Source organism: Solanum pennellii, chromosome 3 (genome assembly GCF_001406875.1).
Source record: "Solanum pennellii chromosome 3, SPENNV200".
Classification (NCBI taxonomy): domain Eukaryota; kingdom Viridiplantae; phylum Streptophyta; class Magnoliopsida; order Solanales; family Solanaceae; genus Solanum; species Solanum pennellii.
The window spans coordinates 4,280,970-4,306,866 of record NC_028639.1 but is presented as its reverse complement, the minus strand read 5'-3'; the positions used below and the strand labels follow the sequence as shown (position 1 = coordinate 4,306,866).

Genomic DNA, 25,897 nt, shown 5'->3' with positions numbered 1-25,897 from the left:
GTAAGTAATAAGTTGATAAATTCTAAATAAAGATAAGAGTTAGAATCATATAGTCTGATTAAAAAAATTGATAACTTGATATATCCTTGTATACATTGAAATTTTGTGAGACTTTACAAGATGCGTTCAATTCGAGTAGGGACTCTACAAAATGTGTTCAACTCAAATTATGATTCTTGGAGACTACTCAACCCTAAACCCTGATTTATGCCTACATAAAGGGTACCAAATTCTCTTAAAACACATCTCGAAAATTTCATAAAGAGATTATTTATATAGAGATCAAATCTAAATCATCCTAGTTCGAGAAATCCGCTACTAACGGCCCTCCAATCATGGATAAATCCTAAGAAAGTAGAATCAAGGAATCAACAGAATTGTACCCGCAATATTTATCAGAATCATATTTCTTTAGATTTTATTTGTGATTGCAATTTATTTTCTGTCACTTTAAAATTTGTTGTAAACAATCCTACTTTAATATGAAAGTTATAGAAAATAAAAAAATTCTTGTAATTTACTTTGTCTAATATTTTTTTGGTTATTTATTCATATTTTTGACAGAATATTACTCTAATTATTAAAAATTTGAAGAAATAGAGTACATAAAGATTTAAAATAAATAAATAATGTAAGTGTTAGAGAATTCAATAATATTACAATATTTTTTAGAATCCGAATAACATAAAATACGACAAAATTTTATGGAATGATCTGTCTATCTTCTGTTTTTTTTTTGGTGATTTTATCTTTTTGCTCTTTTAACACTTTTTCTTATAAATTTTACTTATAGGCTTTTCGACAGCTTTCAAATTTGCTTATTTTGTCTGGCGTGAAGGAAAATATTTTATTTATAAACTTCAAGATTCTTAAATCTTATTTCAAATTATATTTGTTATGTATGTTTATGTATTTTCTGTATATTAAAAATATCTAACAACATCCTGATTATAATAAATGCAACCAAATTAAATTAGGACTATATATCCTATATGAATTAGGATAAATAAATTCTAAGTAGACATTAATTAAATAAATATCAAAATAACAAATTCTAAACGACTTAGGATTCCTTCTCAGTTATTATTCCAACAAAATGTTTCTTCCCTTTTATCATAACTGTTTTTTTTATTCAAAAATGAAATAAGAATCAAGAGTAGCAATTTATGTTGACTAATTAATTTAAAATATTTTATCAATACTAGAATATTGATTTGTATAATGCAACAAACACAATAAGCTAAACCTCATGCCTATCACTTTATCACCATCTATATGCTCGTTAAATCATTAAATTTGATATCAATTGCTAAAATGGTACAATTTAAAGATATACTTAATCGCTTAGTGTGATATTATCTGTTTTAAGTCTATACTGACATAAATTGCAATGGAGACAAATCCTTTGGAGTTGTCAGTTGCACGTGAGGTTAATATAAATATTCTATGTTGTACCTCCAAAATTCATATTATATTCATGTGCACGTGTGCACTTTCTCCTTTTTTTTGTCTTGGAAAAAACAGACTGTCATTGCTACATTGGGCTCATATGCCAAGATAAAATTAATATAAAAAGAAGGGATAATGTACAAGTATTCCTTCAATCTATGCTCGAAATCTTATAAATATACTTATATTATAATAAGGTCATATTACCCTGAACTTATTTTATCAATAATTTTCTATCTCTTTTCGGCCTGCGTGGCACTATCTTGTGAGTCTAACGTTGGTTAATTTTTTTTTAAAGCTAGTACCACGTAGGCCGAAAAGAGGTAGAAAATTACTTATAAAATAAGTTCAGCGGGTAATAGGACCTTATCATAGTATAAATATGTCTCTGAGATTTCAGACATAGGTCAAATGAATACTTATGTAATTTTTAAAAAAATTGGTCTTTAATAAATGTTGATTCTTGGAGTTTACTATGTGGAGTGGAGGGATGAAATATTTATGATCACCATCAAAGAATACAATACGATGGAAGTTTGAATTTTGCATATGAAAATATCTTTAGTAAGAAGCTTCGGTATAAATCTGAATTAGTCAGACTTAATCGAATACTGAACAAGAAAAATAAGTGCATACAGAGTAAAGATTTAAACTTTGTATATTGTAAATTCTGGATATTAGAACTATGAGTTTGATCGAACTCGCACATTGATTTCTATCACTATTTCTGTTCCAGTTCAGTGGTAAAATCAGAATTTTCGAGAGAATCGGAAATAAAATAAAAAATATGGAACATCAAACTATAGCCTAGGATGCTTTTAATGTTTAATATTATTGGGAAACTAACCTCACTTAACAGCAAAGCTTTCCTTTTTTAAAATTGTTATCTTAAGTATTATTTTAATTTTTGTGCCATAAAAAGAAAAAGAAAAATCAACCAAAGAATTGAATGACAGAAGTAAACAGATTCCTTAACCTATGCATCACTCTTGAAGACATATAGTTCTTAATTTTGTTTTAGTAAAAGTATTGAATGTTCTGTTTGTTGCACACAAGTTATTTTTATTACACCTTCCGTTTCAATTTATTTATTTGATTTTGACGATACGGAATTTTAAAAAATAAAAAATAATTTTTGAATGTTGTAGTCTTAAACTGAAGATATGTAGAACGTACCAATGCACTTTAATTTTGTGGTCTTAAACTTGACTAGGAAGTCGTACGAGAAAAAACCCTGCAAAAATGCAGGTAGACTACCTACAAGAGACAATGTGGTTCGATCCGTCTCCAGACTCCACTTATATAGGGAGAGCTTAGTGTTTCCCTTCAAAACATAAAGAAGTAAACGCACGAAGAAGTCAAGACACGGACTTAATATCTACTATATAATAGACTCAACGTGGTTTGATCCTTCACCAGACTCCACTTATAGGGAGAGACTAGTGTTGGCCTTCATAATATAAAGAAGTAAATATACGAAGAAGTCAACAAGGGATTCAACATGTGATGTATATATACAAACACAAATGGTAATTTTGATCTTGTATATACATTATAATTTTTCAACGACGCCCTGGCCCTTAGCTCTGCCTCTTGCCAACATAAAAATAATAAAACTAGTTTCTATTTGTGGATTTGTGGTGAAATATCACAAACAAGAATGTTAAGAAACAGCATGGTGAATGGTTCTGCTACATGTTGCACTGTTGAGCAAGAACTGAAAGAAGAGAAAACTCTGAATGTCAATATTGCTGAGATATCTGCAGAATTGCAAAGGGAAAAACAGAAAAACGCGATGCTAATGAAGAGAATATCAGTTCTTGAATCTCACATACAAGGAAAACATAAAGACATCAACTTCTCAAATGGAAATGTATGATTTCTCAACTCAACTTTTTATATGTATATTAGCTATTTTTGCTTCACTATTGGTAAGTGTGCCACACACTGGTTAAGGGAATGAGTTGTTGTCTCCTTTTATGGTCTCGGAGACAGTTCTCATCTCACGAGCTAAGCTTTAGAGATTGAGTTAGGAACCCGAGGTCTATTTTCATCTGATTGAGCTAACTTGAGATTATCAGATATCTACCAAGTTCCTTTTTTCATGATGTTTTGCTCTTCTTAAAGACTTAAATGTTCAAATGGACAGTTACTTAAAAGATACTGGTAGCAGAGTTCAATAGTTAATAGATTTTTGAACTTCAATAGCTAGCAAGTTTATGCTTAGGCGGTGAAGTAATGATTTATAAGCTATGTACTTGAACTCTTCAAAAATGTCGACTGGTGTATGACTAATCCTCAGTGCATTTTTGGAGGATCTGACATGTATACGATAACATTTTTGGAGAGTGAACAGCATAGGTTATAAGTGTTTATAAAAGTTCAACCATGAGTTCTCCCCGGAGCGTATGCAACAACGTGATTCACTTGCAAAGTCAAAAAAATGCAGAAGCATATGGTTGAGCATAGTAATTGAAATTGAATAGATTCTGATAAATTTTATGAACATTCAATATGTATGTGCTCAAAGCTGTGTACTAACGGAATATGTCGTGTTTAATATATCTGTATCACAGGCCAGTAGTCAAAGTATAGACGAAAGGAATTTCAGAAAGCTCAAGAGACAAAGAGTAGCACAATCTATCGACATCTACCCTAATGAGGACAGAACAAGAAAAATGGACTCAGAGGTGAAGGATCATACCGAAATTTTCCTAACGAAAGACGTTCATACAGAACATTGCCTAGTGAATTGGATGAGCATGGATGATACTCAGTTTCTGAATTTTGAAAGATCCAAAGACAGTGATTCAGCAGAAGATAACAACCCTGATGATAGTGAAGACGAAGATGACCAAGAATCCGAGGACAGTGGCACTTATACTGACATTGTAGATAGAGGAAATGTCAAGAGCTTGCAAATTGACAAGGAGAGCGATGAACTGAAAGAAGATACCGGTGAAGCAAGTGATCCACCCGTCTTGGAAAGTTGTGATCATCATGCAGATATGGACGTCTGCAAGAACGCAAATAATGAAGAAACTAATATGCTCGAAGCATACGAGGAGCTTTCAAAAGCCTGTCCTATTGATCATGAAATAAGAAGACCGGGAAGTGCATCGTCACATAAAAAGTCCCTAAAGATGGCATTCTGTCCCAAGGAAGTAAAGAAAATGCTAGGATCAAAAGAACTTTCACTGGAAAATGCTCAATCTCATACTATGAGAAAAATCTTAGTTTTCGCACCTCTTGGTACAAGGCACGGGAGTGAAGACATGTATGAACTAGACTTCAATCATTTCAGCATTTTACACAAGGGAGAACCATATATAGATTCAAAAAATCCAGGGGTATGCTACTAAACTTCAATTATATGTCGCTTCACTGTTTACTAATTCTAGACCGTATACATAGATTATACACATATTATACATGGTTATACACATATTATACATTTAGTTATTTTATTAAACATGAATGTCTAAAACTTTTGGTGTATCACTTTCTTATACTTACAAGTGGTTCAAATTTCAATTGACTTGATATGTTCTGTACCAGGAGCATGTATTATACGACAACCCTGGATATCGGAAGAAGATATTCTATCCCAACAGACACAACCCAACCCTGTGTCCTGTTAAAATACTTGAAGAGGAGAAGTCTATGCGTCCCTCGGATGCCACCTGCCCGTCATGCTTATTCCTATGCATCAAGTATGGAGGAAGGACAAGAAATCTTCCTCAAAATGAGTAAGACTGCTTAAAACTATAGAATTTCCGTACATCTCGTTGCAATAATATTGACTTTATGTTTCATGTACTAACCATGCAAGGGATTTTTTTGTGTAATGTAGGTTCAGTTGACCTATAGGTAACTCTACATATAGAATCTGATATAACAAACTAAAAAAATGCAGTGACAGTGTAAAATCCTTTACATTGTAATGTATATAACTTGAATGATCTAGTTAACATTACAACAAAATTAGGCATTTTTTCTCATAGATGAGATTTTACTAGTCTGTAAATTGATGCATTGTCATACCAGATATGTCCGGCAGCGAATGGGAAGAAACAAACTGAAATCTTTTGGTCCGGTGATATGTCGGATGGCTATGCTGATCCATATTCGCAGCGGAAGCTTCTTCTTTAAGGCCTTAGGAATTACACTTCTCTTCATGGCTGGCTTTCCTAATGACCTGGTTCAAAGAGAAACCAAATATAAGAACTTGGACCTCTTACAGAAGTATTACAGGTATTCTGCATAGCATGTTTGTCTTGTGTACTTATCAAGTAGCCTATAGTGCATCGCGAAAAAAGAGTACATACTCCCTCCGTTTCATTTCGTTATGTTAGTTTGACTTGATATGACGTTTAAGAATGTAAACAAGGCTTTTGAATCTTGTGGTGTTAAGCTAAAGGTGCGTATAACATACCAAAAATACCCTTTGTGTCTTGTAGTCTCGAACATGTCATGTACACTCCAATAAGAGAGGGTCGTAATGGTAAAATGGGAATGTTGGAATTCAAAACATACAAAATATATAAAACATTCTTTTTGAAAGAAACACACATAAATCGGGATGGAGGGAGTACATTTTTACAAGTTATCAGATGCCTATAAATGATTTGGTATCAGAAAAACAACTCCGAATTGATCAAAGGAAGCAAATTTAAAGAAAAAGAAAACCTTTTCGAGTCTTGGAGCAATGTAAAGTTTGTCGAGGTCACATCACATGTTCCATCTGTAGAATCAGCCACTGATGCTTGATTCAATGTAAGATGCCACCATCACATCCCCTTGGGTACGGCCCTTACTCGGACCCTTCATGAACGAGGGATGCTTCATGCACCTGGCTGCCCTTTTACCTTGTTCACAGACATTCTGCTGGGCAATTTTTTGATTTCGTTGGGCTCGAATGATTCTTCTTATTGTCAAATCATATCCATATTTGCAGGACAGATGAGGATGCAGAAAAGGAGGAGTTATTTCTATCACATTCCGAGACTGATGCTATTGTAAGATCTGCAACTCATAATCATTTTCTCCAAAATTTGTGGCAACTCTGATGCAAAGTAAAACTCAGTTACATCAAGATCAAGTCACTAATAATAATTCCTGCCTAAATGTTCTCATGAATACTACTTCCGTTTCAATATAAGTGTCTTTAACTTTTATTCCGTTTTAAAAAGAACACCTCTTTCTATATTTGGTAACTTTTTCATTCCAACATTCTAAATGGCATGTTTAAGACCACAAGATTCAAAGAACATTTTGACACATTTACACACTCTTTTAATGTAACTACAAGATTCAAATTTCTCATTTATTAAAGACATTTAAATTGAAACGGAGGGAGTATAAGTTATGCTAAGCAAGATATTCATTGTTTGTGACTTTTAAGCTAATCATCATGTGAAAACCTCACCCTCAATTTTGAGTTTAGCTTTCACATTTTAGACTTAAATACCTTTTTATTCTGTTAAAAAGGTCTTTTTTGATGCAATTGTTCATGTTGTTCCAGAATATTAGTCCCACTTCAGAGCAAGGGAAAAAAGCATCAACGAAGTCATCGAAAGTCAAGAGAGAAGCAATCTCTAAGACCAAAACTTCAGAAAAAGCTACAACTATACATTCTGAACCTTCATGTTCTGCCCCACCTCCTGAACCATTTGGACTAATGGGCTACGCCTCGTCTCCAAGTCAGATGACTATACCAATACCATCACCTCAGGCACCAGCAGATACGCGAAAACCTGAAATGGCTAATACTGCGCCCAACATTCACTACCATAACCAATGTTCTTATCCTGTTTTCCCAATGTATCCACCAAACTCTGTCATGCCTTTTGTATATTGGCCTCAACCTAATGCGATCGCTCCATTCCCTTACCCCTCTTCTTATAGATATATTGCACCTGGAAGCTGTATTACATTACATCCATATTCTTCTTACTATAATCCTTTCATAACACAAACTTTAGGGACTGATGAGAAGCAAAATGGAGCATTAGATGAGGCTAAAAGGGAGTCAAACAGTAGTTCAAGCAGTACAGATTCAAGACAGAAGTAAACAGGATTTCTAGTTTTCTACTACTATTTTGAGGAATAGGATTAGGCATGTTGTTACTTGCAAGAACAGTTATGGTAGCCCCTATGTGAGTAAATAACATTGTTGGGGGCAGTAAAATTAGGTTACTAACTTGAATGATGACAATTATACGAATTCAGAAATTTTCTACTTGTTGGTACTTGCATAACAAAAGAAATTTAGCAGCATAGTTTCAAACATAACAGCAACAGCAGATATCGAAGTAGATATGCTCAGTGCTATCAAAGGCGAAAAACGCAAAAATACAGACAAATAACAAACATATAGACAAATATGTGTTTAGTGTATATGTTCTAAGGCTAAGATTCATAATTTAAAAATAACAAACATATAGACAAAGAAATTAGAAGAAGGACAGATAAAGTGAAATATCATTTGTTTAGTGTCACCTTTTCAATTGGTAAAAAAAAGTACGTATTATAGCCTTGATGATGATACTGAAGGGCACGTGAAGAGAGGTAAAGTGCTCAATATATTTTGTGCCTCACTTTAGGGCTTAAGTGCGCCTTTGATTACTCTGGATAGTGGATATGTTAATTAGTATAAATTTCTTTACTTCAATTATTGCATTATTTATTGTTATTATATAAGTCGTTGATTATTATAACCAATATTTTTACTTTTACTAAATAGAAGTTATGACTGCATGCATATACAACATATTATCACTGACTATGTTTATTATTATCATGAATTATCTCTCTGTTTTTTCATTTTTTTTCCTTATAATATAAGCATTTGAAGTCTGTGTATTTTTATTATTTTTTTGAAATTTTGAGTGGAATATGTTACTCAATTCAACGTACCAATTTTTAGAAAAAGGATAAAACAGGTTCTGCTTCTTAATTAAGAGCTATTTGTCCATAAGTGAAGGAAGATTTTTGTGTTTTGATGATTTCCAAGAAAACCAAACTAGACCTAAAAATATTTGAGAAAATTGGCTAGTTGGTTCTTAGTATACTCAAATAGTAATTGCGAAAATAATTTTTATACTATCAGGTTAATAATAATAAATTTTTTTGTAAGGTTATCAATTCATGTATGTTATAGATAAATTTTTTTGTAAGGTTATCAATTCATGTATGTTATAGTGATTTATATGTTGATATCACTTGATTTGTTATGTTGCTGCTACATTTGTGTTGGGATCCTCAAGAAATTAAATATTTTTTTTGGATGATTCGACACAAAATCGTGACATTATAGGGAAAAAGTTGATTTCTTGAATGACTCTTAAGTGCTAGCTATCATCGATTTAAAAAATATACGCACAAGCAAGCTATGCTGTTTGAACTCCACATGTTGAACTATGCAGGAAATGACTATTTTTTTAAGGATTTGACACATACTTAATGACATTTTGAAGAGTCCGAGAAACATAGCCTAATTGTATAAATATTTTTACACCAACTATACATAGAACTTAAAGACTTATTCAAGAAACTAAATTTTTTTCACGCTCAATCTTGAAATTTCGTGAGAATTAACTCATGGATAGAGAGATAATTCATAACAACAAATAGCTCATGAATGTATATTGCAAGAAGGGTGCTAGAAGTCAAATTGTTCTTCTTTTTTATGTGAGGTGGTGTTAGCAAATTGTGGAATGTCATTTTAACAAAGATTGATTTCTTGGAATAAAATCATTATTATTATAGTAAATTAATTTTCAAACACGTGCGTTACATGTCGTGTATATTATGTTAATTAGTATAAATTTTTTAAAGTAAAAAAATAAAAAAAAAATTGAGCAGATACACAACTTATTAAAGGAAAGTTAATTGAAGAAATTAATACAAAAATATTATATCTTTATCTAGAGAGTGTTGTGCATACACCAAATTTTGAACATTTTTAAAAAATAAAACATTAAAATAAATTGACAATGGACCAAAGGCTAAAGCTATTGGTTTAATACAAGATAAAAGGATATGAAAAGTTTTTTTAAGGTATGGAAGCTAAAAAGAAGTAGAAAACAAAAGACATTTGTAATGTCATAGTTAAAGAATTAAAGTATAACTCATGGAATTCAAATCATGTAATTACGCAATTAAATTATTATTATTTAATTAAATATTTAATTATTTTAAACAAGTAGAAGGGCAAAACATTAATCAAACTTTAAAGTTAGAATAAATGAAAAGACAAAATGATAATTTTACTTTGAGGTTCGGAGCTTTCCATTTTTAATAATTTAATAATAATAATTAATAATATTTATTAATAATATATGATATTACGATGATTTTAGTAGCATCCAACCAATAACATAAGACGATCCATCTTCATCATGTGTCAAAATGTCATTTCTCAGTTGCAATATGATCTTCCTTATTATCTTAAAAAAGTTTTCAAGCAAGGGTAAAATTATAAAATTATTTTTGAGTATGTAACATAGATATTATAGGTTTTAAATTGTGGAATTAATAATTTGTAGTCGCATCAAGCTGTATAAATAAGGGAATGTAGTTCTTTCTTAAATCCTACGTGAATGCGAAATGCTTTGTGCATCAAATTCATCTTTTTATGATTATTTTTATTAGCAAAATAAGTGGTCAATTTCATTAGTGTGAGTTCAAATCAGAGTAAGCGGTTTGCATCACATTTAATTAGGATACAAAATTTTATTAATTTGCATAAACATAAAATGCGTTGTGCATCAATTTTTATTTTTTTTTAATTTTCCTTAATAGCAAGGCAAGATATCACCTTCTACTACTATTAGTGAGTTTAGGATATTTGAATGGTTAAATTTATGGCATATAAATTTATTTTTTAAAAAGAAAAAGACTTTATAATTTTGTAATTTAATTGACTAAAGAATTCATTAAAATAGATTCTTTCCTTAATCAAATTCTAAATCTAATATGGCAAGTCCCATTATATACGCAAACCGCCACAACCACGCAAACAAAACGCTGTCGTTTATTCTTTTTAAGTTACTCCACGATGTCGTTTTATTACCGGATCCAAACATATAAATACAAATAATTACATAAGTAATTCGCAATAATTCATTGAGTTTTCTTGTGAATTTCAACAAAAATCATTAAGTTGCGTGTACGATTCAGAAATCAGAAAAAAAAAACCCAATTTGTTCTCTGTTAAATTCTGGTAAATATTTTGTTTATAATTATGATTCTTGATTTTGATGTGTAGAAAAGATTCATATATTAAAGTTAATTTTTTTTTTTTTGGTTTTCTTGCATTTTTGAGTAAATTTAGAGACACCCTTTTGCTTGAATTGCGTTTATAAGTGTATATTTATGTGATTCTGATGTTCTTTAGATGTTTGAAATTTGCAGTAAGAGATAAAAGTTTGAGTCTTTCAATGGCTAAGAGTTCTTTCAAGGTTGAACATCCTTTGGGTATGTTTTCTTTTAACTTTTCTTTGTTGGACATGATTTGATTATGTTTAAATTGAATTATTGGTAGACAGAGATGATAAGGTAGAGGGTCTTTCGGAAACTGTCTCTCTGCCTCCACGAGGTAGTGGTAAGGTCTGCCTTAGTGGGATTTGACGGGGTATGTTGTTGTTGTAGAGTAAATGTGTGCAGACTTAGTGTGTGTGTTGGGGGATTATGTGTATACATATATATAGTGAGGATAATTATTGAGTGGTGATCAATTAATTTAATTTGTATGATAATACTAGTTTCCTATATAAAATTGTAGGGCTTGGTTGAAGAAAAGTTGTGCTATAGCAGCTAATATTGTCTATGTAGGTCTGCTATTTGTAGACATACATGTGTGTGTTAATGTATTGTTCGCTTTGGGCCTAGGCTGACAAGGATTTGTCTTTACAGAAGGGCCATAAAAGCACTTACTGTGTGAACTTGAACTATGTCGTATAAAACTCTTCACTTTCCTCTTACTGGGATTCGTCTATGATGTCATATGCACCTCATTTTAGAAGTTCTCATTAGCTTGCCTTCTGTCAATGGCATCAAATACGCCCTAAGCAGTCCTAGCTCTAAGGTTTTCCCCTCTCATACCATATTTTCATGATTCAAATCCATAGCACGTATTGTCCACTTTGGACCTAGGCCCAAACGGATTTGTCTTTCGGGATATGCACATCGGACCCTAATTATGCATGTACTATGTGAACTTGAGCTATGCTTTATAAAGCTCTCCACTTTCCTCGCCCATTCTGATGTGGGATTTGCATGAGTCATGTCATGCACATCTCATCTGTAGGTGGCGTCACAGTTAGTTTGCTTGCACACGCTGTTGGTGCAGCTATACCCACCATCCAAATGCTACATCAGCTTAGGTTGGCAGGTGCCAGGATGTGGGTAGTTTAGTGATGTTTATGCTTTGTAACCTCCTTGTTACATTGTATATATTTGAATATTTCTAGATGCCTCTTTGAGGGCAAGTTAATTGACGAAAGGTAAATATTAAGTAAAGCAACAACCAGATATCATTGAAGTTTTGATCTATATCCTATCATGGTCTGATGGTCTATATATGTTCTGTTCTTAGTCTTCCTGAATCTACAAATATATCAGGTGCATAAATTCATTACTGAAGTATCAGGGAATAATTGCAGATTTTAGTCAAAACGCAGCTTATTCATATAGACACCAACTAGTCGAGATAAGTTTCATTAGAAAAATTCTTATTTGCCTTAGAAGGCAATATTTAGTATGGGAATGAATTGAGTGGAATAGCTGACCCCAACTGATTTTGCGGTTGATATTTAGTTGATTGTTTGATATTCTGATTTGGGATTGCCGACTAGTATAGGAAGTGATGGTTTTTGATGCTTTTCTTTCCATATAGCTTCAGCCTTCAAGATATCAGATGTGTTGCCTGTTCTTTTCTTTTTCTTTCGAGCATATCCTTATTTACTTGAGTTGATTACTTCCTGGTGTCTCCCTAAGAAAAGCCGGGGAATGAGACAAAAAGGATGCATGTAATTATGCTGATGTTATCAATGTTTGTCCTTTTTAAATAGAGAGGAGACAGGCGGAATCTTCTCGCATCAGGGAGAAGTATCCTGACAGAATTCCGGTATGATATCTGGTGTTAAAAAGGTCTTGCACTTCATTGATACTTCAGTACCCTTATTTCTCGTGGCTATGTTTCCCATTCAGGTGATCGTTGAGAGAGCAGAAAAGAGTGATATCTCCGACATTGATAAGAAGAAGTAAGTTGCTTCTTTGCTTCAGTACCTCACGTGTTTCTTCCTTTCGCAACTAAACACAGGCTGCTGCTCGAATGTCATGCTACTTGTTACGCAATAAACTTCAAAATGTTAACAGAATTAGTCTCATACTACTTGGTTGTTGCCGATTGTTCATTTCTATGTATAAGACAGGACCATTATTTATTTGTGTTACGTTCGTGACATAGGTATCTCGTCCCAGCTGACTTGACTGTTGGCCAATTTGTTTACGTGGTCCGAAAGAGGATCAATCTCAGTGCAGAAAAGGCCATATTTGTCTTTGTCAAAAACATTCTGCCTCCAACTGGTAAGTGAAGTAGATTATAACATAAGGTCTCGATACTATTCCGAGACATTTGTCTTGACATATCTTCCTGTTGCAGCTGCTCTGATGTCTGCAATTTACGAGGAAAACAAGGATGAAGACGGATTCCTTTATATGACATATAGCGGTGAAAATACATTTGGGTTCCTCGAGCTTTGGAATTAATATTTCAAATTAACTATCTGTATCGTAAACCTGCTACCAATTTGAATTGTACAGATGACAAGTCTTTGCACTCTTATCCCAATATCTCTTTTAGGTTGATTATTAATTCGTCCATTTATTAGTTCAATTCCTTTAAAAAGTACACGATACGATATCACAACTCTTGTTTTGTTTCAATTATGTATATTAACTTTCTTAATATAAATTTATCATCAAAGCGTTTGTAGTCCAACGGTTAGGATAATTGCCTTCCAAGCAATAGACCCGGGTTCGACTCCCGGCAGACGCAAATAAAAGCCCTTTTTTTTGTGTGTGTGACTAAGAAAAGTCTTCCGAAGAAGCAAGCTTCAACGCTCCCCAAGACAACAGAGCCATCATTGTGGGGAGGTTAAAGAGCATCCAACGCATAGCGGCTTTTCATTCCCTTGTTTCATCGTGGCACATCCCCCCACCCACCCACAAGCACCCTCCGGCTCAGGGGATCAGAAAATGCCTTTCGTTTTCCATCCTTTGTCGACCCTTCCCGTCTTCCTTAATAAGCCCTCGATCCTCCTTTGCGCCGCCTTCTTCATAGAAGCCGCCAGGTTTACCTAGAAGTGCGAATTATATGATAGAGAACGCTGTAGTAATGATTGGTAAGGAAAATGAATTATCATGTTGTGATGTATATAAATACTTTTGAGATAATAAGTATAAAATTTAATTTTAGAGATTTTAAATATCAAAAACATTATGTTATTATAATTTAACAAATGGGGTCTCTAGAAGATGATGTATACACTGACTTTATTATTCCTACCTACCTTTAAAAAGTTTTGTAATTAAAAAAATAATCTTTGAAAATATATATTCGATATAAAGTAATCTTTAATATATATATATATATATATATTCTAGTTGACTACTCTTTAATCTATATAGCTTCAAAATGCCCTTACCTACAACTCTTTCAATATTTCTGAATAAGAAAGTATGCCAGTATGATCTTTATCAAGATTGTTGAAGCGTTCAGCGAATGCCGAACGCTTCTTCGTCTTCCACGAAGCTAAGGATTGTGGCACCATCAAGAACCTCTACACTCATTTTGTGGTGTTAATTTGTAGCTATTGAAATTTGAAACACAATTAATGAATATAAATAATTTGTAGCTGAAATTCTACTTATACTATATAGTTTTTTTGTCAAGTATTGGAAGACTACCAATTTTGAGTTGATAAATAGTTTTTTGTCAAGTATTGGAAGACTACCAATTTTGAGTTGCTAATTTTGTCAAGTACATGTTATTGTAGGAGTCAACAAGACTAATAATTGTTTGGTTATACCGGTATATATAGATTAAATTGATTTGAATTTTTTTAAAATTGAATTAAATTATTTATTTTAAATTTTAAAATTTATAAATTAAATCAAAGAAATATATATATATTCGAAGTTTTCAACCTTATGTTTTTCAATTTTCTTGAATTTTTGGGAGGGTTTATCTATGAAGAGACAATTTTATTGAAAACGTGAGATTTCAAATTAAAATTTACAAAAATGAAATTTTTTAAATAGAACAAGCTAGTGAATTTCAAAGATTAGACAGTTAAAAAAAGCATTTTGAGACTAAGAAAACTATAAAAGCACTATATGTAGTTTTAGGCACTAGTACTGCAAAGCCAAAAGATTATTGGCTAGCAATTTTCACATTTGAAATCCACTAATTTATTTTATTTAAAGTTTTTTTTTATTTATATAAAATTTAATTCGAGATATCACGTTTTGAAAAATAATTCCAAGTTGTATAAGTAGATACAAGACAAATATATGTATTATTGCTAATTAAGTTTTCAAATCACAATTAAATTATCTTAATCTAACTGTTCAATATTTTCAATAATTAGTAATATTCATTATGAAAAGAATTTTCGTATTGGCTTGTTGATTTCACCGCAATTTTGACTATTATGATATCTTTTATTATTAATTTATCTATATTGATACAAGTTTGGTATTTGAAAGAGAGCTTCTTTTAGGATTAGTACTTAGAATTGTTAATTACTTATTTCATAATATAATATTATGCTAATTTTTAGAACTTTTGTCTCTAGACTTTGCAATGTAAATATATATGTTATATGATATTACGTAGATTTGAAAATGTAATTTGGATTAAATATAACTATAATAAAGTGATAAAAAAACAAAGCCTATGTAAAATTTCTTTAAAGTTATTGATTTAATTTATGTTATGTTTATATTTTAGAAAAATTGTTATTGAGGTAAATTCGAGATATGTGGGATCCACGAAAAAACGTAGAAATGTATAAAACCAAAGTTATTCATCGGACAAATCAGACAAATAACTACACTTAATCAATCAACTTATTGAATATTAATTTTTTAAATGTATTATTCAACTAGTCAATCAATAATATACCGATTGATAGATATTGAATTAGCAATTATTAGACGTTACCGAGTGATGTATCGACTAAATTATAGAACCAACTTACATATATTCCTTTTTCTTTAATTAAAATCACAATAAGAAAATACATATCATTACTTTAATTAACTTCTCTTTTTTCATTAAATAAAGGGAAAACTACATAAATGAGCCATAAAACTCAAAATAATTATATGTTTATACCGCAATCTAAAATAATTCAAGAAATACTCATTCTATCAATTAAAATTACAACATATTTTCACATTTATTAAGGTTGATAATTTTCGCTTAACTGATACTAATCATGTACATTATTGATATTATTAAGATTGATAATTTTCCTTAATTGATACTAAATCAATATATTTATAAATAAATTTGGTAATTTAAGTAAAATCACGTTATTTTTAGTAATTTTATATTTTCCATCCAATTGAAGGATATATGTAACAAGTTTATAAATAGCTAGAATAAAAACAAGGGCAACTTTCACATATAGCAAACAAAAAATTCATATTTGTATGCTATAGCAAAGTTTGCATAATTGCGCTCCATAGCAAACATAAACTGTATAATTCGCTATACATATACAATTGTATAATTCGCTGGCCTAAATTGTATAATTCGCTGACCTATTTCGCTGCAATTAAATAATTCGCTATCCTATTTCACTGCAATTGTATAATGCACAATTGTATAATTCGCTGCCTATTTCGCTGCAATATTTTTATAAAATTTGCTTTGCATACAATTGAATCGAATTAAAATGTATGTATATTGCATAATTATAAGTGTATAGCAAGAATATACATTTTTTTCTCTCGCTTTATACAAAAACAAAAACACAATATATACACTTCTGTTGTATAAAGCTAGAGAAAATTGTATTTCACTGTAATTGTATAATTCGCAATTGTATAATTCGTTGGCCTTTTTCTCTGCAATATTTGTATAAAATTTGCATTTGTCTACAAATGAATTGAAGTAAAATGTTGGGTAAATTGTATAATTAAGTGTATAACACGAAGATATATGTTTTTGCATCTGTATATACAATTTTCTCTCGCTTTATACAAAACAGAAATAAAAATTTATACACTTCTGTGTATAAAGCGAGAGAGGCGAGCAGAGGGAGAGTGGCGAGCGAGAATGGGAGAGTGGCGAGCGAGATTTTTGGGAGAGAGGCGCCTAACAAACTTTGGCTAACGTTTGCTATGGAACACAATTAAATCAAACCCTAGCTACTTCATTTATTTTAGATTATTAATTTTCTATTATATACAATTTTCCCTAAAAACAATTTATTTTATGAGCAAGGATAAAATCAATTAATAAATGAAAACTAAATAAGTATTTTTGAATATTTTCCCTAATATTAAGCAAACAACCTGTTTGTCTTCTTGTTCCCTTCAGTTTCGCTAACAAGAGAAACAAATGATTCACTGTCCAATAACATTACGCCACGTCAGACACCCATCAAATTCCGAAAACACGTCCAGGTTCAATGAACCTGTACTGTCGTCTTCTTCAGGTGAAGTAGATTATAACATAAGGTCTCGATACTATTCCGAGATATTTGTCTTACACATATCTTCCTGTTGCAGCTGCTCTGATGTCTGCAATTTACGAGGAAAATAAGGTTGAAGACGGATTTCTTTATATGATATATAACGGTGAAAATACATTTAGGTTCCTCGAGCTTTGGAATTAACATTTCAAGTTAACTATCTGATCGTAAACCTGCTACCAATTTGAAATGTACAGATGACAAGTCTTTGCACTCTTATCCCAATATCTCTTTTAGGTTGATTATTAATCCGTCTATTTATTAGTTCAATTCATTTAAAAAGTATACAATACGAGTATAACAACTCTTGTTTTGTGTCATGTATGTATATTAATTTTCTTAATATGAATTTATCATCAAAGCGTTTGTAGTCCAACGGTTAGGATAATTGCCTTCCAAGCAATAGACCCGGGTTCGACTCCCGGCAGACGCAAATATTTTGCCCTTCTTTTGTGTGCGTGACTAAGAAAAGTCTTCCGAAGAAGCAAGCTTCAATGCTCCTCAAGACAGCAGAGCCATCATTGTGGGGAGGTTAAAGAGCATCCAACGCATAACGGCCTTTCGTTCCCTTGTTTCATCGTGCCCCCCCCCCCCACACACACACAAGCACCCTCCGGCTCAGCGAAACCAGAAAACGCCTTTCGTTTTTCACCCTTAGTCGACCCTTACCGCCTTCCTTAACAAGCCCTCGAGCCTCTTTTGCGCCGCCTTCTTCATAGAAGCCGTCGTGTTTACCTAGAAGTCCGAATTCTATGGTAGAGAACGGTGTAATAATAATTGGTAAAGAAAATGATCTATCACGGTGTGATATATATAGATACTTTTAAGATAATAAGTATGAAATCTAACTTTTTTTTAGAAAAAATATTTGTAAATTTTTAAATCAGAGGAAATCATAAATAATCGTTTCTTATTTTGGGACTTTATATAGAAATATACGAAACAAAATCTATATTTATAAAGTATAATAATATTTCATAATACATCAAATTTATTTCAAAATTTTACAACTCAAAATTTTAATGATATTGCATGTGTAAACCATGTGTAGTAAATTGATACGACAAAATACAAGATATTTAACCATTCTTATTATATAGAATAATATTTTAATTCCCTATCAATAGCTTTCTTCAAGAAACTATTTTCTTCAAGTACCATTTGAATTGGCAAGAACCCTAAACCATTAGCCATAGCCACCATCATCTCCTTCATCTCTTGTTTAAATTCTTTTAAATCCACTCTCGAGAAACCTCGTTTGGATCAGTTTTCACGTCGATACCAAAATATGTATCGAAAACCCTTAACCCCTACAACCAGTGGTGAAATCAAGAATTTTGTTAAGAATAATATTCAAAATTTAGTTAGAGAAATTGAATATAAAAAACATGATGTTATTGTAATTTGAAACGTGAAGTCTCCTAAAAGATGACGTGTACACTGACCTTATTATTCCTACCTACCTTTGAAAAGTTTGTAACAAAAAATAATCTTTGAAAATATATATTCATTAAAAAGTAATCTTTAAAATGTATGGCTTCGATATGCCCTTACCTGCAACTCTTTCAACATTTCCGAATAAGAAAGTATACCATCATGATCTTCATCGAGATTATTGAAGCGTTCAGCGATAAATTCACTGAAGGCTTCTTCGTCTTCCACGAAGCTAAGGATTGTGGCGCCATCAAGAACTTCTACACTCATTTTTGTGGTATTAATTTGTAGCTATTGAAACACAATTAATGAATATAAATAATTTGTAGCAGAAATTCTATTTATACTATATGCTTTTTGTCAAGTATTGGAAGACTACCAATTTAGAGTTGCTAGTTTTGTCAAATACATGTTATTGTAGGAGTCAACAAGACTAATAAAAGTGTGTGTATTTTGAATTCTTGCACACAGATTAATGACATAGTCGGTTGGCAGGTCATAGTATACGGATGTATATGGATCGAGTTGATTTTAAATTTATTAAATATTAAATTATATTATTTATGTTAAATTTTAAATTTTATAAATTAAATCAAAGAAATTATAGTCGGAATTTTCAACCTCAAGTTTTTCAATTTTCTTGAATTTTTGGTAGGGTTTTATCTATAAAGAGCCAATTTTGTTGAAAATGTGAGATTTCAAATTAAGATTTAGAAAAATAAAAGAGCGAGTGGATTACAAATATTGAACGAAAAAAAAAAAAAAGGAGGCATTTTGGGACTATGAAAGCTATAAAAGCACTATATGTAGTTTTAGACACTAATATTGCATAGCCAACAGATTATTGGCTAGCAATTTTGACCGGGATATTGGAAATTCACTATTTTATGTTATTTAATATATTTTACTTTTGTAAATTTTAATTCGAGATCTCACGGTTTTAAAAAAAAAAAACTGAAGTTGTATAAGTGTATACCAGACAAATATATTGCTAATTAAGTTTCTACAATTAAATTGTCTTAATCTAACTGTTCAATATTTTCAATAATTAATAATACTAATTTTGTAAAGAATATTCGTGTTTGGCTCGTTGATTTTACTACAATTTTGATTATAGAAATAAAACATAAACGTGCTCTTTAATCTGGCCTCATTTTACGTTTATGTTCTCTAACTTTAGATATATACAAGTAGACACTTAAATTTGTATATAGAACAAGTGAACACACGAATTGTACATGGTACAATACACGTAAGACAAAAAATGATATGTAGGATATGTGCGTCTATTTGTTCAATTTTATACAAGTTTAAGTGTTTTACTTGTGCATATTCAAAGTTGAAAGATATAAATATAATTTGATACCAAGTTAAACTACATATTTATGTATGGGAAACTTACATAAATATACTATAATAAAAAAATATTTACCATTTATAGCAATAATATTTTTACCTCACTTGATCACTTTTAATTCATTTATAATACAAGTTTAATACATATTACAAATTTAACAAAGCATTGCTATAAATGGTAATAAACAAAAAGTATCGCTAAAATCAGTAATTATTTTTTAAAATGTATTAATTTATGTAATTTTTCCTTTATGTATTATGTCTTGATTATATATATGATATATTTTGTTATTAATTTATCGATCTTGATACAAGTTTGGTATATGAAAGAGAGCTTCTTTAAGGATTAGGACTTAGAATTGTTAATTACTTATTTAATAAATATAATTTTATGTTAATTTTTAAAACTTTTGTCTTTAGACTTTGCAATGTAAATATATATGAGATTACGCAGATCTGAATATTTATTCGGATTAAATATAACTATAAGAAAGTGATAAAATAAAACCTATGTAAAATTTGTTAAGTTTATTGATTTAACTTATGCTACGTTTATGTTTCAGAAAAATTGTTATTTAGGTGAATCCAGGGTCTGTGGTATCCACAAGATTGTAGAGATGTATAGAATCAAAATTATTCATTGGACAAATCAGATAAATAATTACAGTTAATCAATCAACTTATTGAATATCAATTTTTTAAATGTATTAATCAACTAGTTAACAAATAATATACCGATTGATTTGATATCGAATTAGAAATTATTGAGTGATGTATCGACTAAATTATAGAACCAACTTACGTCTATTGTTTTTCTAAATAGATATTTTTGACTATTTTACCTAAATTAAATATCAACACAAAAAATAGGGGCAAAATTGTAAATGACCTAATATTACGCAAACAACCTCTTTGTCTTCTTGTTCCCTTCAGTTTCGCTAACAAGAGAAACAAATTATTTACAAATAAAAAACCATCCAATAACGTTACGCCACGTAAGACAACCATCAAATTCCGAAAACACGTCCAGGTTCAATGAACCTGTACTGTCGTCTTCTTCAGGTGACATTTTTTTCTCTCCTATAAATGAAAGAAGAAGAAAAAAAAGAGCAAAATATTACAAATTCAACAAAAACCCAGAAAGCAAATCCTCTGTTTTTGTTTGAAAAAAGTATTTGGGATTGAAGATTTGTTGTTTGAGATTTGAGAAAATGGCTTTGGCTTTCAGTTCTTCAGCTGTAATTCATGGCTCTCTTTCTTCTTCATCTTCATATGAACAACAACAACCTAAAGGTTACCCATTACTCTTTTTCTCTCCATTTTTTCAGTTTTTGCTTTTAATTCTGTAAATGTGCTAGAGATTTTTCTCATCTGGGTTTCGTTTTTTTTCTTCTTTGGTTCTCAAATTTTCAATTTTTGCACTTAAAACTGTTAATATGATAAAGATCAGAGAATTTTAACATCTGGGTTTGCTATTTCTTTGTTTGAGTTCCTAAAGTTTCAATTTTTACACTTAAAAGTGTTAATGTGATGAAAAACAGAGAATTTTATCATCTGGGTTTGCTATTTCTTTGTTTGAGTTTCTAAGGTTTCAATTTTTACACTTTAAAGTGTTAATGTGATGAAAATCAGAGAATTTTATCATCTGGGTTTGCTATTTCTTTGTTTGAGTTTCTAAGATTTCAATTTTTACACTTAAAAGTGTTAATGTGATGAAAATCAGAGAATTTTATCATCTGGGTTTGCTATTTCTTTGTTTGAGTTCCTAAAGTTTCAATTTTTACACTTAAAAGTGTTAATGTGATGAAAATCAGAGAATTTTATCATCTGGGTTTCGTTTTTTTTTGGGTCTAATTTGCTGTTCTTTTTACAGTTTCACAAATGGGTATCACTCAGCCAATGGATCGGTCTCGAATTCCATTGAAAGCAGTGAATTTTACTCAGAGGAGTTTGGCTATGAAGCCATTAGTTCCATTAGCAGCAACTATCGTTGCTCCTGGTGAGTTAATTAGATTTTTAATAATTTGTGTGATTTACTACTAATTTTTGTAATGGAAATGATTTATTTGTTTGCTTTTGTAATTTTTTTTTGTGGGGTTTAGAGGTGGAAGAGAAAGCAGAAGCAGATGATTATGAGAAATTGGCAAAAGAGCTAACAAATGCTTCTCCTTTGAAGATTATGGATAAAGCCCTTGAGAAATTTGGTAGTGAAATTGCCATTGCTTTCAGGTATACTTTTTTTTTTGGAATTAGGGGTTGTGTTCCTTTCTTGAACCCTGCTAACGCGGGATGCATTGTGCACCGGATTACCTATTGGTGTTGAATTTTCGAATCCAAATTGAAATTTAAGCATTGTAGCATGGAAAATATTGATCATGTTTCTTTAGTTTAAAAAAACTGGTTCGTGTTTTGTTTCATAGGAACTACTCAAGGCGGAGTAGAATATCTCCTAAATGTGTATGAACATTGCGAACTAGTTTCATTTATGTGTTTCTCAACTAAAGATAACTTATCTCGCATTGTAATTTGTTAGTTTTTACCAAATCAATCATCAGTTAATGCTTTGTGTGATGCAAATGCGATGAGGATTTTAAATGGTCATCATGCTATTATTTTTTTTTTGGTCTAGGATGTTGAGTATTATACTGATAACATCTGCTGTTCTACTTGTTTATCAGAAATGTTGGTTTCCTTTTAGACGTCTCTCTCAAATGAATTTCTAGATTGGTTAGCTCGCTTTGGTACATCTCCTAAATGATATCCTTATTTTGTAGTGGTGCTGAAGATGTTGCTTTGTTAGAGTATGCTCGTTTAACTGGTCGTCCATTTAGAGTATTCAGCCTTGATACTGGGAGGTTGAATCCGGAAACCTACCAATTATTTGATGCAGTGGAGAAGCACTATGGGATTCGTATTGAGTATATGTTCCCAGATGCTGTTGAAGTTCAGGCTTTAGTGAGGAACAAGGGCCTGTACTCTTTCTATGAAGATGGCCACCAAGAATGCTGTCGCATAAGGAAAGTTAGGCCCTTGAGGAGAGCCCTGAAAGGTTTACGTGCCTGGATCACAGGGCAACGTAAAGATCAGTCCCCTGGTACTCGATCTGAAATTCCCATTGTTCAGATAGACCCTTCGTTCGAGGGGTTGGGTGGTGGAGTAGGCAGCTTGGTGAAATGGAATCCTGTTGCTAATGTGGATGGCAATGATATTTGGAATTTCTTGCGAGCCATGAATGTTCCAGTGAATTCATTGCATTCACAAGGTTATGTTTCCATCGGATGTGAACCTTGCACACGAGCTGTCCTACCTGGCCAACACGAGCGAGAAGGAAGGTGGTGGTGGGAGGATTCCAAGGCCAAGGAGTGTGGCTTACATAAGGGCAACATCAAGGACGAAAGCATGAACGGTAATGGAAATGACACTGTCCATGCAAATGGTAGTGCTGCTCTTGCTGATATTTTCGACACCAACGACATTGTAAGCTTGAGTAGACCTGGAATCGAGAACCTATTGAAGTTGGAAAATCGTAGAGAGCCTTGGATTGTTGTTCTTTATGCCCCTTGGTGCCGGTTTTGCCAGGTAATTTATCTTCTCATCAACAACTTTTTATTTCTCCACCAATGCATATCCAAGATTTGAATTTGATTAGTTCGTTCAACCTTCAAGGTTCTTAACACCGAGCATAATTACTTTTGACATTATAAGCCATGTCTCGAAATTACTGAATTCAGTTGAGCCATTGAATATAGGCTATTCTGCATTCGCCTCTACTTCTCCAGCCGGATGGTATTAGGGGATCATCTTAATGATCTTTTTTTCTGATTTTGTTACAGGCAATGGAAGGATCCTACGTTGAATTAGCGGAGAAGTTGGCGAGTTCAGGTGTGAAAGTAGCGAAATTCAGGGGAGATGGTGAGCAGAAAACATTTGCACAAGAAGAATTGCAGCTTGGTAGCTTCCCTACAATACTCTTCTTCCCTAGACATTCTTCACAGCCCATTAAGTACCCGTCGGAGAAGAGAGATGTCGACTCCTTGCTAGCTTTTGTGAATGCCCTCAGATGAAAGACATATAATGTGTTTACATATCTTGATGAGAAGCTATTCCGCAATACAAAAGTTGCGTGCAAGCTGGCTTGGACACCACATTGTTATCAAGAAAAAAAAAATGAACTTGTGAGGTTGTATGGACTTATACTGTCCTCTTAGTCCACTCCATTGTTTTCCCTTTTTAACTTAACTTTTTGTATATCCATCTTTGGTAAGAGCATAATTTCTAGGGACTCAATTTTTTTGAAATCAATATTTTGGTTGTTCATTGTATTAGCTAGGCTACCTCGTTATGATTTCACTCTAGTCACTAGCCCTACTTTTCGACATTATTTCGTTCAAAATGGGCGGAAAAAAAATACCGTTGAGACGTACACAAAAACCCTAGAACAGGTAAATAAACCGAAAAAATTAGAAATAAACACAGGAGATATGAATCGACCTAGTACGTCAAGAGTTAAAACTCCTATTGGAAATGGAGCACTTGTATTCTTGGTTATCTTAGTTATTAGTTTTTATAAACTAGAATTAGGTTGATCATGAAGTTGAGATTAATCTTTGAAATTAAGGACTAATATAGTTGATAACATGCAATGCATGATCAAGAACTTAACATCTTCCTAATTTTCAACATAATTACAATTCTCAACATCTATATATAATTTCAAATCCCAAAACAAAATTCTCACACACTCCAAAATACAAATAACAAAACACTAATTTTTGTCTAAAATTCAACTCATAAAAAAAAAATGGCAACAAAGTTTATTTTCCTCCTCCTTGTTGCTAGTACACTTTTTGTTCTATCCACAAATGCTAGAAACATTAAATTTGTGGGAAAATCAAGTGATGAAATGTATCCATATTATCCACTCCCTAAACCATTTGGTTTAAGTTTTGGTCATGTTGGATCAAGTTTTGGTACTAATTTTGGAAATGGCAATGCTAATGATCAAAGTGTGTTAATTGGTAGTGGAAAAATTGAAGTAAATGATGGAGCACTTGGACGTCATTAATGTTAATTACAACTCTTCAAACACAGCGACTGATAGAGTCAAAAATTTTTTATTAAGAAATTCAAAATATGTGAAAATAAGTCTATTACGATTTTCATGTTAAACAAAAAGAAAAAAACATTTTTATGCATTATATTACTCAAAACAATTTGTCACTATCAATACCAGAAATTCCCTAATTTTCCACATATAAGATGGAATGAGAAATTTCAACCTTTTATTTGATGTTTGTGTTCGACTCCTATAAATGATTAACAATATTAGTACTACATATTTTTTTTAATGAGTTTTTCATCATGTGAATTTGATATAAATATTTACGTTAAATATGTATAGTAGTGCTTCGCCACCTTTAAATCCAGAATCCACCTCTACCTTATATACTTCAAGAAATTTCAATCATTTTAACAAAAAATTAAACTGATAACATCATTTTATCGATCACACAAACAACTCGTTATCAATTTCAACCACTTCTATCCAAATACTTTGATAGTTAATACTAATCATTAGCTACTTTTAATCTGCTAATACAATGAGGCTCTTAAAAATGACCTTGTCATATGATTTTCTCAAACTACTTTGTCTATCTCCATCTATGAATTACTTTTTTTTTCATTTATCAACAAAAAAATAAAGGCATAATACATAAATATGCCATTTAACTTGGCTTCGAATCACATTTATGCCCTTCAACTTTGGGTGTGCACAAGTAGACGCTTAAACTTGTATAAAGTTGAACAAATAGACATACATGTCCTACATGTCATTTTTTGTCCTACGTGGTGCCCTACGTGTATTGTGCCATGTAGGACTCATG

The 25,897-nt window shown here is 31.7% G+C and overlaps 3 protein-coding genes, 2 non-coding genes and 1 pseudogene across 6 annotated transcripts; 5 read left to right on the top strand and 1 right to left on the bottom strand.

Annotated features, from left to right (window-relative positions):
- Positions 1 to 3,109: 3,109 nt before the first annotated feature.
- On the top strand, positions 3,110 to 7,557 carry LOC107014138. The gene is made up of 6 exons (XM_015213995.2): positions 3,110 to 3,322; positions 4,026 to 4,799; positions 5,008 to 5,198; positions 5,497 to 5,703; positions 6,407 to 6,467; positions 6,974 to 7,557. The coding sequence occupies exons 1-6, from the start codon at positions 3,110 to 3,112 to the stop codon at positions 7,520 to 7,522; spliced, it is 1,995 nt and encodes a 664-aa protein (XP_015069481.2). The 3' UTR covers positions 7,523 to 7,557.
- Positions 7,558 to 10,552: 2,995 nt separating this feature from the next.
- LOC107012830 (autophagy-related protein 8C-like) lies at positions 10,553 to 13,381 on the top strand. Of its 2 annotated transcripts, XM_015212767.2 has the most exons (6): positions 10,553 to 10,675; positions 10,867 to 10,929; positions 12,525 to 12,580; positions 12,664 to 12,716; positions 12,923 to 13,041; positions 13,118 to 13,381. In XM_015212767.2, the coding sequence occupies exons 2-6, from the start codon at positions 10,893 to 10,895 to the stop codon at positions 13,222 to 13,224; spliced, it is 372 nt and encodes a 123-aa protein (XP_015068253.1). In that variant the 5' UTR covers positions 10,553 to 10,675; positions 10,867 to 10,892; the 3' UTR covers positions 13,225 to 13,381. The 2 variants fall into 2 exon arrangements, with proteins under 2 accessions (XP_015068253.1, XP_015068252.1); XM_015212766.2 differs by lacking the exon at positions 10,553 to 10,675 and having other exon boundaries at positions 10,721 to 10,929.
- A 60-nt stretch (positions 13,382 to 13,441) lies between these two features.
- Positions 13,442 to 13,513, top strand: TRNAG-UCC. The gene has a single exon. It is a non-coding gene; the product is annotated as a tRNA-Gly (tRNA).
- A 4,070-nt stretch (positions 13,514 to 17,583) lies between these two features.
- TRNAG-UCC lies at positions 17,584 to 17,655 on the top strand. The gene has a single exon. It is a non-coding gene; the product is annotated as a tRNA-Gly (tRNA).
- Positions 17,656 to 18,314: 659 nt separating this feature from the next.
- LOC107014172 lies at positions 18,315 to 18,936 on the bottom strand (annotated as a pseudogene).
- A 2,176-nt stretch (positions 18,937 to 21,112) lies between these two features.
- Positions 21,113 to 24,334, top strand: LOC107012556 (5'-adenylylsulfate reductase 3, chloroplastic-like). The gene is made up of 5 exons (XM_015212428.2): positions 21,113 to 21,305; positions 21,886 to 22,011; positions 22,115 to 22,241; positions 22,787 to 23,591; positions 23,846 to 24,334. The coding sequence occupies exons 1-5, from the start codon at positions 21,224 to 21,226 to the stop codon at positions 24,074 to 24,076; spliced, it is 1,371 nt and encodes a 456-aa protein (XP_015067914.1). The 5' UTR covers positions 21,113 to 21,223; the 3' UTR covers positions 24,077 to 24,334.
- Positions 24,335 to 25,897: the final 1,563 nt, after the last annotated feature.